This window comes from Chaetodon auriga, chromosome 5, assembly GCF_051107435.1.
Source record: "Chaetodon auriga isolate fChaAug3 chromosome 5, fChaAug3.hap1, whole genome shotgun sequence".
In the NCBI taxonomy this organism is placed as follows: Eukaryota; Metazoa; Chordata; class Actinopteri; order Chaetodontiformes; family Chaetodontidae; genus Chaetodon; species Chaetodon auriga.
This window is the reverse complement of record NC_135078.1, coordinates 23,205,075-23,219,320: the sequence shown is the minus strand read 5'-3', so window position 1 is coordinate 23,219,320 and position 14,246 is coordinate 23,205,075. Positions and strand designations below refer to the sequence as shown.

The 14,246-nt window shown below is 42.8% G+C and overlaps 1 protein-coding gene across 2 annotated transcripts; it reads right to left on the bottom strand.

Annotated features, from left to right (window-relative positions):
• Positions 1-93: 93 nt before the first annotated feature.
• rab11fip1a (RAB11 family interacting protein 1 (class I) a) lies at positions 94-13,491 on the bottom strand. Of its 2 annotated transcripts, XM_076731566.1 has the most exons (6): positions 12,767-13,464; positions 6,444-6,880; positions 5,415-6,318; positions 2,426-4,171; positions 2,029-2,131; positions 94-1,695 (listed from the first exon to the last, which is right to left on the bottom strand). In XM_076731566.1, the coding sequence occupies exons 1-6, from the start codon at positions 13,114-13,116 to the stop codon at positions 1,495-1,497; spliced, it is 3,741 nt and encodes a 1,246-aa protein (XP_076587681.1). In that variant the 5' UTR covers positions 13,117-13,464; the 3' UTR covers positions 94-1,494. The 2 variants fall into 2 exon arrangements, with proteins under 2 accessions (XP_076587681.1, XP_076587682.1); XM_076731567.1 differs by lacking the exon at positions 2,426-4,171 and having other exon boundaries at positions 12,767-13,491.
• Between the last annotated feature and the right edge of the window lie 755 nt (positions 13,492-14,246).

Sequence of the window (14,246 nt, the reverse complement as noted above, 5' to 3'; positions counted from 1 at the left end):
CCGCACTTGTTTCGCAACCGTATTGTATATATTATGTGAGAGCCCCACATTTATTTACTGGACATGAAATTAAAAAACACAGAACATCTGGTTGAGGTTCAGGAGAAATAATTAATGTCTTTATTTCAAATAAAACCATATTTTTGCTCAGCATCACTTCTTTCAGAAGCTTTACATTGACTGTAGTATTATCGTGTCAGACAAAAACTCGTTCTCAAAGCTCTCACTCCAGAAAAAGAAGAGAGGCAGCCGACAACTGTCCATCCAGCAAATCAGACAGAACGGTCAGGAGAAAGGTTTTGAAGGCACAGGTCTGTACATTCTGAGGATTAATATTGCTATCATTTCTGCCAAGACACAATAATATTTCATAGAAAGGCATAAACCATGCAGGGTTCATTCATTAGTGTGTTCAAATGCAAAGACGAGGCTGGTTTCTGGAGCCTATCACTGCTCCTCCAACGATTCCTTTCTGATTATCTCATGCTTTTCATTTCATACATACAACACAAAAGGTCTGATTCTGTGGTATTACCTGCATAATATTTCTACCTGCACACAGGCTGAGTTACAGCCACATGAAAGAAAAACAACTTTAACTACTGTGTAATTCAAACTGTACATACTACATCGTAGCTGCTTGTTTTATTTATTGCTGGTTTTCTAAAGAAGACCTCTTTGAAGCAAAAATAGGCACAGTATCTTTTTAAGGACTGGACGACCAGCTGACATTCGACTGTGGTGAGTAATACGGGGGAGGAATGTTGTTAATGGGCTGCTTAAAAAATACATGCCAGCCATCAAGGATCGACAACGCAAACAAAGAATAAGACTTGAGTGTTGGAGGGAAAGTCAGTGTGCTTATTATATAAACAGTCTTAATTGTGACTCAGCTCGTCAGGTCTTAATTCATGGTTATGACCTGCAGAAATGTATTCAATCAAACAATTTATTGCAAGTATATTTCAAAGAATATTACATTCTAACCTCATCAAGCTGGTGCATGAATTTGTAATGGTTGTGGAAGGTTATGTATGATCATCACACAGCATTAAGTTAGACAAAGCCCGGTGTAAAGAGTAAAAAAGGCCAGATAATAGTTTAAAAAACATAGTTTTTCTTTATATTGTTAATATATTAAATAAAGCTCAACCCAAGTGTCATCAAGTATGATATATAAGATGCTGAATAATATTTTACTGTTATGTTTTTTTTTTAAAGCAAATTCCAGTACCTTAGTGTTAAATCAAATACATTCATTTGCCTGTGTAAAGATTATTTTACTTGCTTGTTATTAAGTAATCACAAAATGTTTCGACTTCAGAGACAATTTTCCTGCATTCTCAAACAAATTTGACTCTGAAACTAAAAAGTGCATATGCTCTAAGACTTCATGGAGATCATGTCTCTCAGTACACAGTGAAACCAGTACAAACACACACAACAAACATAAGTGGGTCCTAAAGTGGGCCTCTTCCTCCAGAGGCCATCCTCTTACACAGGCTTGGATTTAAGAGATTGCAGGATGGAGGGTTTCTCGTCTATGACGCGTACCAGCAGGTTGTCGATGTACTCCTCCAGCTCAATGATCTTAGCGTCCTTCTTGGACAGGTCGGTTTGCTGCTTCACCACCAGTGTGATCAACTCTTCCTGTGTCAGCTGAGTGTACGGTCCACTTTGCACCGAGTCTGCCACCTGAGGGGAGTGAGGAGAGGTGAGTACAGCGAAACGCCATCTTCTGAGTGGAAAAACATTGTAAGTGGAGCTTTGATGGGAATCGTTTTTGTCAAACTGCTATTTCCAAGGTAAGAAAAAATGTATCATTCATGTTTCAATTGCAGGAAAATGTCTGAAGATGAACGCAACCAACATGTAAATATGCATAATGCAGATTGTGTTAAAGGGTGAAAGCAGGTTTTATTTAACTGATGCCATGTTGAATTCCTCCTCCAGCAAAAGCAAATTCACTTGCTGTGAGGAGAAATGCCGACAGATGTGTTTTGGTCATTAGTGTCAACATGATAGTACCTGAATCTTCCCTGATGTGCTGTCACGGACCTTTATCTCTTTCACACCGGGGGTGCTGATTGGATGGCTCTCAACTGAGCTCATGGGCTTCACAGGATGAGGCCTGTAAAGATAGTGCTTACATTATTATAAAGCCCTTGCACAGGAACTTCGCAGAAAATAACAGAAAGTACAAAAAGCAAGAGAGTCAAGAATTGAATCTGGTGTTTTGCAAATAATACAAATCATCAAGTCCAATCCAGAGTTAAACTCAAGAAGAGGAAAGTAGCCAAGAAATCAAAAGCTTCCAATACAGTCACACCCAAGACAAATCCCAGCACCCTATCTGCCTCCTCATACAACAACAGCAGGCAGAGGCCATATGCAAAGTCCAGAAAAACACCCTGTTCAATCTCACCTGCGTAGACTCAAGGCTAGCCCACCTCCATTGCTATTCTGAGCACTGACAGGCTGACCCTCAGAGGGTGCGACCCATGCCCTCAAAAGGGCCTTTCCGCCAGACAGACCACCTGCCTGAGGTTCTGGTTCCTCCATAACTGCCTGGAGGGGCTCTGAGGGAGTCCAGGCAGCTGCATTAAGAGGATCAGCTCCGAATGGATCTTCTCCTCCGTACAAACGGCTGGGTGCTTTCACCTCAGCTTGATGCTTTGGTGTGACAGACTCACTCATGACATCTCTTGTGGAGAGGCCTTGATTAGCTGTGGTTACAGTTGTGTCTTCCTTATATCCGGGTTCTTGTTGAGACTTGAAAGTCTTATTATCTGAGTGAGTTGTGGATGTATGAATCTGGTTTCGTCTCTGTGAATTCCTTCTTTGGAAAGCAGGACTGACTTGCTTTGTATCATCTTCTTCCCCCTTCTCACTGTGTTTGTTTGAATCACTGCCATTAAAACCAGCAAATGGATCTATTGGTTTATCTTGACTGAAAATGCTGTTGAGATCATCTGCTGTCATTCCCCGATCTTCAAGTCTCTGCTCGTTCTGCACCCTGCTGGCAAAACGGGCGTCTACTTCTTGCTTCTGATTCAGTTGAGCCCAGGGGTCTTCGGTAAGGAGATCAGTGCTTGGGAAGGGATCAAACCCTGCAAAGGTCTCCTTTGCTTGCCTGCCTTTTTTGTCCATGTTGCTCATGCCTGAACTCGATGACGTCTGGACGTTCATATGCTTGTCAGAGACAGAATACTCTTCCTGCACTGGGTCATTACCACTAACCCTCTGTCTGGGTTTGGCTGTGGGTGCCTCTCTTTTCTCGGGGACTTGTACGTCATCATCTGGTGTTGCAGTATCCCAGTCGATTTGGCTAGCTGGTCTGGATGCAGGTGGTGGTTGTAACGCCTTCCTTGTTCCAGCCTTGGACCTCACAGAGAGACTTTCTCTGCTTGAAGCATCAGTGTTACCGGGTCCCGGGACTGCAGTTGGATTAGGCCTCATCAAAGATTGGGCAATAATCTGGCTTTGTCTCTGACTTGAATCTGGAATCTGTGGAGGTGCGACTGATTTAGGGGGCGCTGGGGCTGCTACCTTTTTTGATGACACAGGTTTGGTCTCCTGTGGTTGTGTTTGATAATGTCTCATCACAGGATTCTCCTGTGGGAGTGAAGGCCTAAGACTGGGTCTGTGCTCCACTGGGCCGTCCACACTCATCTCTGGACCAAGATATTCAGGTGGAGCAACTCTGTGTCTCTCAGTGACCTCTGCGATTATGTGGTCCCATCGAGTCTGCCCTTGAACCCCGTGTCTCTTCTGAGGGAATAAGGTCTCATAATCAGGAAGTGGAAGAGACATTTTTTTGCTTTGCTGTGATCCATCTACTTCTACGTATGCAGGGTTATTGATCTCTCTAATGTTATTCCCAGTTTGGGTCCCATGCACTGGATGTGAGGGTGGCAGAGGGGCTCTTTTCTTCTTCTCTGCCATGGTGGGTGAAGATCCCACCAGCGTCAAATTCTCTACGCTGCCACGAGGTGAACCACACGGGCTTTGCCTTATGTTTGGTGGAGCCAGGGATGAGTGGAGGTTGGAGAAAGTATCAGGGGACTCAGATGGGACACTAGAGAGGGTGGACTCAGAGGTGGCTGGGGAAGGACACAGCTGACTGGGGCTTTGGCAGTCAGCGGGTTCAGACTCCAGAGACTGAGGCAATCTGAGTGAAAACAAAGGCCTACAGGTCAGTGTGACCATCACATTACCTGACATCACTTCCACCAATGTACAACCCATCACCAATTTAACTGGCATCTCACATGTCAACAAGCAATTAAATTCCTTTCTTCAACCTCACATAATTTAGACAGACCCTTAGACAGTATTTACTCTTAAAACCTTTCTTAAATCTGCACTAGACAAGGCCTCCATAAAATATAAAATATGACAGAACCATTTGTTGACAACATGGTTCATTGTTCAACTGCCACGGCAAATGTACAGACAGAACTTAGAAGACTCACATGTCTTGCGGTTACCATTTCTATTTTTAGCTGTGACTTGCTCACGTTGAGAAATTTCATTGTCCAATATGAAAAGACTACAATGTGACATTTCTGCTCCAAGATTATCCCACTTTGACCATAGGTACTCCAACATGGCATCAAAATATAACAGCTAAATAATACAAAAATGTTTAAATCTGCCATCTAAAAAGCATTCTAGATAAAAAGACCACTGTAACATCAGTAACAACAGAAAGCACGAGGCCCTTACCATTATGATTCAAGTATGAAAAAAACACTCCAATCCAATCAACAAACAACTTTAAAAAAAGAAATCCATGAACAATCAGCTAAGACGTCCACAAAGGAGGTAAGACAGTGGCTCAGTCACTCCTTATGAACTCTGTTCAGTCCACGACCTGTTCCACAACATCTTCACAAACACAAGCCACACCCCGATTCCCATCTGCACAGAGACCAAACTGGTCAAACAGGTCCATCGACCATTGGGTGGAATTCAAAGTTTTTGTAATTCAAGACAGTCACAAAGTTGAGTCAACTTTAACAGAAACAGGATGGAAAGTTGTGAAATGACCAAGTTTCAGTGACAGACGTGGTGTCATGCAAAAGTTAACGATCAGAAAAAAGTGTTAGAATATTTCTAATGTTGCTTTTACTTGTGCGCAGACAACAAAGAAGCATGTTTCTACTTTGTAATTAGTGTTAGCATTTCTTTTGTCAAATAAAATGCACATACCACTAAAAAGGTGACAGCATGGGCAGTGTCACCTGTGAGCCTATAGAAAGCAGTATGCAAATTTCCAGTCAAGCAAGGTTTAAGAATAGTGTGACTGCAGGCAGCCAGCAGGATCAGTGTCGTAAGAGTGACAGAACAATAACATTACATAACATTAGTGCTGAGAGTGTATAATGCTAACAAATGAGACAAAGGCCTACCTGGGCTTGACTGCAGACACCTTAGCAGTGCGGTTGAGGAAGACCATGGCAGAGGGGATCTGCGTGTTGCGGCTGGATTTCTCATGATCAGCTGGTCTGACTGGAGGATCTGAACTGATGGAGGTATCCTCAAATGGGTTGGTGGACTGGGGGGAGATCTGTTGATCGGGATCTCTTGAGTCACTGTGAGGGGCTTCAGTGGGCAGCCCCTCGTTAGCGTGTGGCTGCACCTCCTTTTTCTCCTCCTTCTTTCGGATCATTCCAAACAGAGATGTCAGCCTGTCGCTCATGGAGGCCTCCTCCTGTCGTTTCTGCTCCTCTGCTCTGCGATGCTCCTGCTCAAGCCTCTGGTTTTCTGCAGCTTCCAGCATCTTGCTTTCTTCCTCTTGCTTTCTCCTCTCTTCCTCGTCCTCCCTCTGTTTCTTCCTCCTTGCCTCATCCTCAAGGAAGCGCCTCTTCCTCTCCTGTTCCTCTTGGTACCTGCGCTCCTCTTCCTCCTGCAGTCTCTTGGCCTCTGCCTGGTATTTCTCCTCTTCCTCCTGCCTCTTGGCCTCTGCTGTGCGCTGTTCTTCTGCTTGCCTTCTCTCCTCCTCCTCTTGATGGCGCCTTTGCTCCAGTAATGCCCTGTCCGACTCTATCTGCAGGGAGGGGACAGGTAGATCTGCGTCGGAGGTGTGTTTGCGGACGTCCTCCACAGATCCTTGGCCTGAGCTGTTCAGGCTGAGCGTAGATCCACTCTTGGACTCTGTCTCCTCTGTGTACACATGACTTCCATTGATGCACAGGTTGTTCAGGTCACTGTTGCTCTGTTTGGAGCGACCCAGCAGGGAGAAGGGACCCTGAGACACCTTGCTGTCAGAGCTGCCTGTTCGCTTGTGTCCCAGGAATTTGAATTTCTTTTTAACTGTGGGAGGAAAGACAGTGAAGCATGATGTCATTGTTGACATGCAAAGCACCATTATTTACCTTGCACTGTGCAGCAGAGGAAAGGCAGAACTGTACACACTGAGTTTAGAAAGATAAAGTTACCTTCAGGAGAATCTACGTTGAGGCCAGACGAGCGGCTGCCACTGAGAGATGAATTCTTCTCTGGAAGAGACCCCAGTGTCGACATGGACTGCGAGATGTTACGCTGCAAGTTTGTTTTGGGAGCAAAGAGTGTTTTGAGCTTAGATTTCTTTTTCACGCCTGGAGACTGATTGAGTGACTGTGCATCAGCCTCCGCCTCGCTGTCTGTGAGGACCTGGCTGACAGAGGGAACAATGGCTGAGGCAGAGTCAGAGAAGCCATCCTTTTTCTTCCCACGGACTTTGTCCTTCAGCTTAGAGATGCGGGAGCGTGGTTTGTCCTGCATAGAAAGGTCAAACATGCTAGCTGACATGTTGTTTCTCAGAAATTGGATATCTAGCAGCACCTCCCCTCGAGCCTTGTCCTCTTTTCCAGACTTGTCCACCAGCTTGAACCAACTGCAAAGGATAGACGAAATAAATCAGATATTTAAGATCGAATTTTTGCAAGATCATAGCAAACTCCTAAGAATAAACTTTCATAACACTGCAACAAACCCACAGTTTATCTTGTCATTTAGCTCATATTCTCCATTCAAGACTTATTCACCCCTAATTCAATAAAAAACATGTCAATAGGTGACACATTTCCACTTGACCGCTGTGGATTTAGCCTTGTTTCAGACAGTGAGGAGGAATAAGACCGATCACTGCCTCGGTATCAAATCAAACGTTACATGTCTGAAACTGTGTGGAACAATTCCAGCTTTTTAGTATGTAAGATAACATTTTTAGATTAACTGGCCAACAGAAACAATCAACAAACAACGATTGTTTAACTCATTGATAAAGCATGTAAAACAATTTCTTATTTGCAAGTTAATCAATTATCTAAGTACCCTGAACCGTAATGAATTGATTTGTATGAAATTAAAATAATCTTCCTTTGTGCTCAAATTCTCAAAAACACTCCATTAGAGGTAAAACAATTAATGGATTAAACAATTAGTCAATAAACAGAACGTAGCTTAATTGTTCAAGTCATTGAAAAGCAAACCTTCTTTGGTTTCAGCTTCTCAAATGTGGGGATTTGCTGCTTTTCTATTGTATTTTGTTGTTATATCTACCTTTGGCTACTGCAGTGTTGATCGGACGTCACTGTGGACTTGATAAGAGCAGTATCACAATTTTATCATATCAATCATAACTGCCCTGTTTCCTACTAGCTCTGACTTTAAACGCTTCAGATCTGTGTGTTGGCCTGCTGTGTCTCATTAGACCTGAGACTGATAGGTGTCATTAACTAGCGTACAGCTTGTTCCAGTTCCTGTTGGGTGCGCCATGCCAACCACAGATAAAGCCTGACAATTACAGCTTTGTTTAGTCCCCCTCATGTCCTCTCTGTTGTATAGGATCAGCACTTATTGTCTGCAAGGGAAAGGTAGGAGTGTTCTGGAGAGCCCTTTCTGCAACCATGCCAAAACAAGCAATTAGTGCCATTACATGCGGACGCTTTCTGCTGGTGTAATTAAAGCCTCGCTATTATTAGACGTACTAATACTGTAGCAGAAGTTCCCATTGTGGGAAGCCTTTCCCCTTTGAACTCCTTTGTTCCACAGCAGAGCCCTCCAACTGTTTCACTTGCTTTTTTTTTTGTGGTCACACACATTTCTCTACACAGAGTTCACTTTTCAACACTTTTCAGACAGTTCTCTTTATAGACATGCAGCTCAGCAGAACACCTAATCTGACATCCAAAATACACTCATGCATCCAAGACACTTCATACACACCTCAGGATCAACTCTTAAACCAAAACACTGACATCTGCTTCAACACGTCTCCCAACAGTAACACTCATTACCAATGACCTTAAAAGACCCACTAACAACAGTTACATAAACACTATTTATTTAGCATAAACCAAGATTACGTCGCAACAAAAAGAAGGTCACTTCTTTGTTGCATGATTGTGCTACATTACAGTATACGTCACAGATATTAATCAGAAACGCTGCAATGTGTTCCAACAGGCTTTATTTGTTTACCATTCTTGCGTTCCAAGTGCAAAAAAAGTGCTTTCACTGATGTCACACTTTGTGTCACCTCAGGCAAAACACCCGGGAAAGAGTCTTTTGGATGCCTGATCTGCGCCCGACAACCTTCTGCCAGACATTCACCATTTCACTGCACCCAAGATCACGTGGCTGCTGGTCATAAAGAATACCTCTGTGGGGACCAGGGCTGGAGAATGAGGTGGGAGGAAAAGTGACACCATCTTGGGATGAGCTGTAAACACCTCTGTGACTGGAGGAGAACCTCGAAATGCCACAGTTGTCCCATGCAGTTCCAAAATGTTCTGCATAAAGTTCACCATACGTCTTTCATAGAGATCAAACAGGCGCAATTAGGAGTTTATGCGTTTGCTTATTTATTTCTTTTTAGATTTCCATGTAGCTGAATTTAATTAACAGTCTAATTTACTGTAGTTTTGTGGTTTTGGACGTAAATATACACGGCAGATTCCAAAAAGTTTGGATCCTGCCTAGAACATAAATGAATCAGGATTTGATCATTTGTGAATCCTTTTTGACACATACTCAATTGAAAACAGTACAAAGACAATACATTCAACCTCTGACCTCATCGACCTCGTGGAGTTTTGTGAAGATGCACTCATTCTGAATTTGATGCAGCAACACGTTTCGAACAAGTTGGGACAGGAGCATCAAAAGCACTTCACGAAACGGTTTGCTTGTAAGTGATTGCATCCTCCTGAAATCAGCTCATGATTTTGTGTTCCAGCAATAAAAAGGCATCAGCAGACGAGTCCACACTGACTTCTGCTGAGCTGACTGTGAGACGAGTTTTAAAAAAGTGAAGTGAGCGTTGAGAAATGGCAACTGTTGAAAACTGTAAAAGGTCATTGTGTGATTTCCTTTTTCATCATTTTGAATAATAACACGTGGATCAGAATAAGGTTCAATTTAACCTTGTAAGAGATGAATAGGGAAGATACTTGTCACTGAATTTAAATACAAAGTGTAGTGTTGCTCCAGGCAGTGATCTGCAGTTCATTTGGTATTTTACTGCTGCAGAATTCATTTTGATGTCATGCAGAGCAACAGACATCCAGACAGACTCCTTTGAAGATAACAGTCAGGAAACAAGCATGGGAGTGACCCGGCATTCCTCAAACACTCTCCAACATGCAGGGAGGTGCTGTGCAATACGTGATGCAATTGAAGTTACACTGAGTCTAATTCAAACTCCCTCTTTCCCACCCTAAACCGAGCGTGCCAAGACAAACAATCGCTAACCAAGCCTGAACACGAGCACAGAGAGATCACACTTTCTCGAGCCCATCGAGAAACTCCTGGTGGTTCTCATGTCTGCGGATCACAGCAGTGAATGCACCTTAGTTGACTGTACAGAGACAATGCATTGTTTGGTAATTAACAGACCGACAGGGTGTATATGTTCTGTTCTGTCGGCATGGAAGTAAAGAGCTGTGCCTGACGCATGCTCTCACCAGTCCTGCTGGACAGGTTCCCCTTAGTTAACTGTCAAGGGCACGTCTCTTGTCTCATGTCTAATGATTAACAGGAGAGGCTGTATTTATCCTCTGAGTCAACACCAGAGTGGATTCAGCCAATCAAGCAATGGGGTGTCAAGACTGTAAAGTCACAGTCAGATTCGTCCAAAATATTTGGTTTAACGCTCGCCAACTGCATTTCAAAGCTTTCCAGTGATTGGCAGGTAATAACATCTAATTAAGATCAGATTGTGTTTGAACTCTCTGATGGTGATTTTCATGGCGGCTGAATAAAAATAATAAGTCTGGATGGAAGATATTTTTAGTTCTACTCTTCGTATAAAACATAAATACTGTGGCTCAGGTCTCTGAACAGATGAACCGGACTCTGGAGAACTGGCTCTGCAACAAATGGAACGACTCCAATACTGTAACTGAATATCTCTTTTGAGAATGGATTAATAATTCAAGATAGTTTTCAAGAAGGAATGCCAAACATTCACTAGTATGAAGTTCTATATTGTGAGAATTTACTACTTTTTGTTGTCATATTTGAGTGCAAACTGAGTTTAGATACAAACTTTTTTTTGTATATAATGCACATCCATGTAGTTGATTGTGTACTTGCTCTTTTTCTATCTCTCCTTTTTATTCTTACCGTCTGTAACAACTGAATTTCCCCAGCGTGGGATCAATAAAGTTTTATCTTATCTTATCTTTTGGACCATTGGTTGGACAAAGCAAATTCCACATTTTATAGATAATATGAATAACAGAGGTATTGAGGAAATAAGGAGCAGATTGCTCAATAATGAAAACGATTGCTGGTTGCAGCCATACAAATAATCCATTTCCAACTAATCCTTTCATTTAAACAGTTACTGGGTTGTTTATCTTACTGCGTGGCGATTTATGATACCAAATGACTCACAGATAAACTCAAACATATGGCCCTATAACCTCATTTCATCTCGAATACGCTCTATTGTATGAGAGGCAGCAGCAGAGCTTCCTTTCAGCAGAATAACAAAGGTCTTGATGTCACACCACGTATCAGCACCACACAGAAGCAGGACGGTAATCGAACACCACACGCCTCAAGGCGAAAACAGCAACATCCAATACCCAGCCCGCATACTGGCACTTAAAGCAGACAGAAGGAGGAAGCCAAGCGGGGAGAGAGAAAGAGTTCACGGCTGGAAAGGAAAATACAAGGAATGAACTTTGTCACTGAAGTGGAAAAACGTACTGAGCAAACACAAGATAACATTTCAGATATGCCGGTGCAATAATCAAGTGAATGAGGTCATCCCACCGCTACATCAGGGCTGCCCTCGGTTCAGCGATTGCTAAGAACTCACAACCACCACATCACTCGGTCTTTATCAAAGGTCATTTCAAAATTAGAGGCCACATCTGAAAAGGTTTCAAACGGCTATCAGAGTTTATATTAGACTTTCTGAACTTTTTAAATTTCTCTTACATAAGAGGGAGTGTACATCCCAATTCAACACTAATGCAAGGCTTCATTATGTTTCGTCTTACACCCACGTTACACCCATGCTGCGTCAGACCGCAGATGTCATCCTAACAATAATGCAACATACCTGGGTGTGAGCAGACATACTGTATGGTAGTAAATAGCCCTGAAGAATGTACAAGAGTAACAGCAGCAATGTGAGAAAATGATTTCCAGTTAGGGCTCCATCACAGAGCTGGCTTCACACCAAGTTATGAAGTAAAGGTGTCAGTCAAACGCTGGGCTTGGTTCAACAACAGGGGAGAAGACTGAGAGAAGAGCTGAGATTAGAGTTATCTTAAAACTGCTTTATCACAAGTTTCTGCTTTTACTCTTAGACACTGATAGGAGGGGAGAGACTCCATCACAATGTTTAATTTGCTTTTTTATTTTCTGACTTGTTTAATGTGTCCTGGACTTTAAGTATATACACAAAAAGTGTCGTGAAAAGATTAAATTGGTGTTTCTACTTGTCTCTTAAACTAGACTTGACCTGATTCGATGGACAAAACTCCTGACGGCCAACACAATGTAGAGAAAAGCCAATGATTGATGGATAATTTACAGCTAGGTTTCACAATTCATACATATGTGCAAATCAAGGGAATAACGCTCAATCAGCAATTGTCAAAGACACTTTAACGAGAGAAATGCTGGTTTGAGTTATTGTTTTTCTTGTTGTGACAGTAGAACAGCTAAAATGTGCCACATTTAACCTGTTTTTTACTACCTGTTGGGAAATAGACAGATCAACAAAATATAACCACTGCTCGTCATAAAGAAATTGCAATATATTTATATTTTGGACAAAATCCAAATCATCATTGGATTACTGTTACCATGAAAGTCATAATCAGGTTAATGGTTAATGCTTCTTAACCATATGGACTAAAATATGGGCAAAGGAGTTTTACAGAAAGGGTGCAATATCAATTTTAGCTCAATTTATATGAAAAAAAATTCAATAACATGTTGGAGGAGGGGGAGGGGCAACCTAATGTTGGTTTCTTTTGCTGGTTGCAGGTGAGTCACGCTGTTAAGTTTGGTAATGCAGTCAAACATTAGTGTTTTGGACTGATTATGTGAGTGGACTTTCCTGGAAATAAACTGGAATTAAAATCAAAGCTGGATTTAAGAGCAGAAAAATCCCACTTTGTTTGTTTGATCTTGTGCACCTGTGTGTCGCTTTTAACCACCAGAAATAGCCTGAAACCAGGGAAAACACCGAATGTGAGCAATCGTTGTGAGTCAGTTTGAAACAGGCCAGGCCCTCGTAACAGTGGTCACTTACTCTGTCTTTTTGCGGGAGCTGTTGTCATGAAGATCCAGTAAGTTGACCACAGCCTGACCCAGGAACTTGTCGAGCCCCACCTGAGCGCGGTGCATTACTATAACATGCAGCGTGCAGCGCTCGGCGTTGCCCGGGTGGAAGAGCGGCAGGTCGAACGAAGCCTCCTCTTTCCACACTGGAGCGACACTTTTCTCAGCCACGGAGGTAGAAAACTTGTCTTTGGCCACCTGGATGATGGCGTAAGCGTCGTTGCTTCCATTCTTGCCCTTGACGCGCAGGCTCCGAGCCTGATGCACCGTTACCTGTACACTCGTAGGAAACCACTGGCGGCTCTGGTCGGCCAGAGACATCGCGTAAGTCCCTTAAACTTTCTGAAAAGTTAATCCGGACTGTCTTATAAAACGGCTCACTCCGTCAGGCTGTCGATACACCTTTTCCTGAACTCGGTTTTTCACCTTCGGCGTCCTCTGCGGCTGGAGGTTCGGGTTACCTAGCTTGACTTCAGTTCAGGAAGCTCAGGTTGATGTCGTAGTGCTTCTGTCCTCTTTGTAACGATGTAAGTAAGTCTCTGATAACACTTGAGTTGAGTTAACAGTCGGTTAACCAACTTCACGCTGGTACTAGCCGGTGTAACCCGACCAGGACATCACTGCGGTGCGACTAATTCCTTTAAGAGGCTTTCATAAACAGCCCTCCTGCTCTGCCTCCCCCAAGTAAAACAATTCACTTCCCTGATGTTACGAGTTCCCACCCATACTCTACATAGAGCTGTCTGATTGGCTAGTATTTCTGTCAGTTTTTAGAGACTATCAGTGATTGGATGGTGGAGGAGGAGGGCGTTGAGACGTTGAGGACCGTTAAGTAGTATTGTCAGCGCTGATCAGGAATCAGTTTACCCTCGCAAAAATCATGGAGGAGTTAAGTGGGACAACAGTTAAGACTGAACTCAATCCAGTGATGCTAATTCAGCATTTAAAAGAGAGACGTCCACACAAACTGTTTTTAACGCGTCTAAAATTGTAAGGCTTTGTTTGAGGTTTCGTGAAAAATATGTTATTTAAAAATATCAATAGAAGCCACAGGAAACTCAGTTATAATAGGCAAATAGGCAAATAAGCCACAGATATGAAAATCTAATGACCTCCCCTTGTCTTCTCATGAGGAATGTTTTGGCCCAACAGATCTGATCAGATCATCGTGTTGTTTGTTTGAGGAACAATATGTTCAGGTTACGAGTGATTAAGTTATAAAATGTGAGTCATCCAGAACAAAGCCGGATGAAATCACCCCACCTTTTATCTCTCACTGAATTCTTGGTGTCTTAGAACTTCATCTGCCTGCCAGGCCTTCATCATGATGATTAAGAGCAAATGGATTTCAGGCACAATCCCTTTAATAGTTGATCATATCCGGGGCATAAAGTTAAGAACATGTCTCACATCACCACATTTCCATGGGTTTATGGAGGCTTGTGGAATAT

Bases quoted from the DNA above. Each gene is read 5' to 3' on its own strand.
- rab11fip1a (XM_076731566.1), bottom strand. From the start codon at position 13,116: ATGTCTCTGGCCGACCAGAGCCGCCAGTGGTTTCCTACGAGTGTACAG. The intron at 6,319-6,443 runs GTAACTTTATCT...TTCCTCCCACAG, and splicing joins CAACGTAGATTCTCCTGAAG to TTAAAAAGAAATTCAAATTC. The intron at 2,132-2,425 runs GTGAGATTGAAC...CTATCTTTACAG, and splicing joins CTAGCCTTGAGTCTACGCAG to GCCTCATCCTGTGAAGCCCA.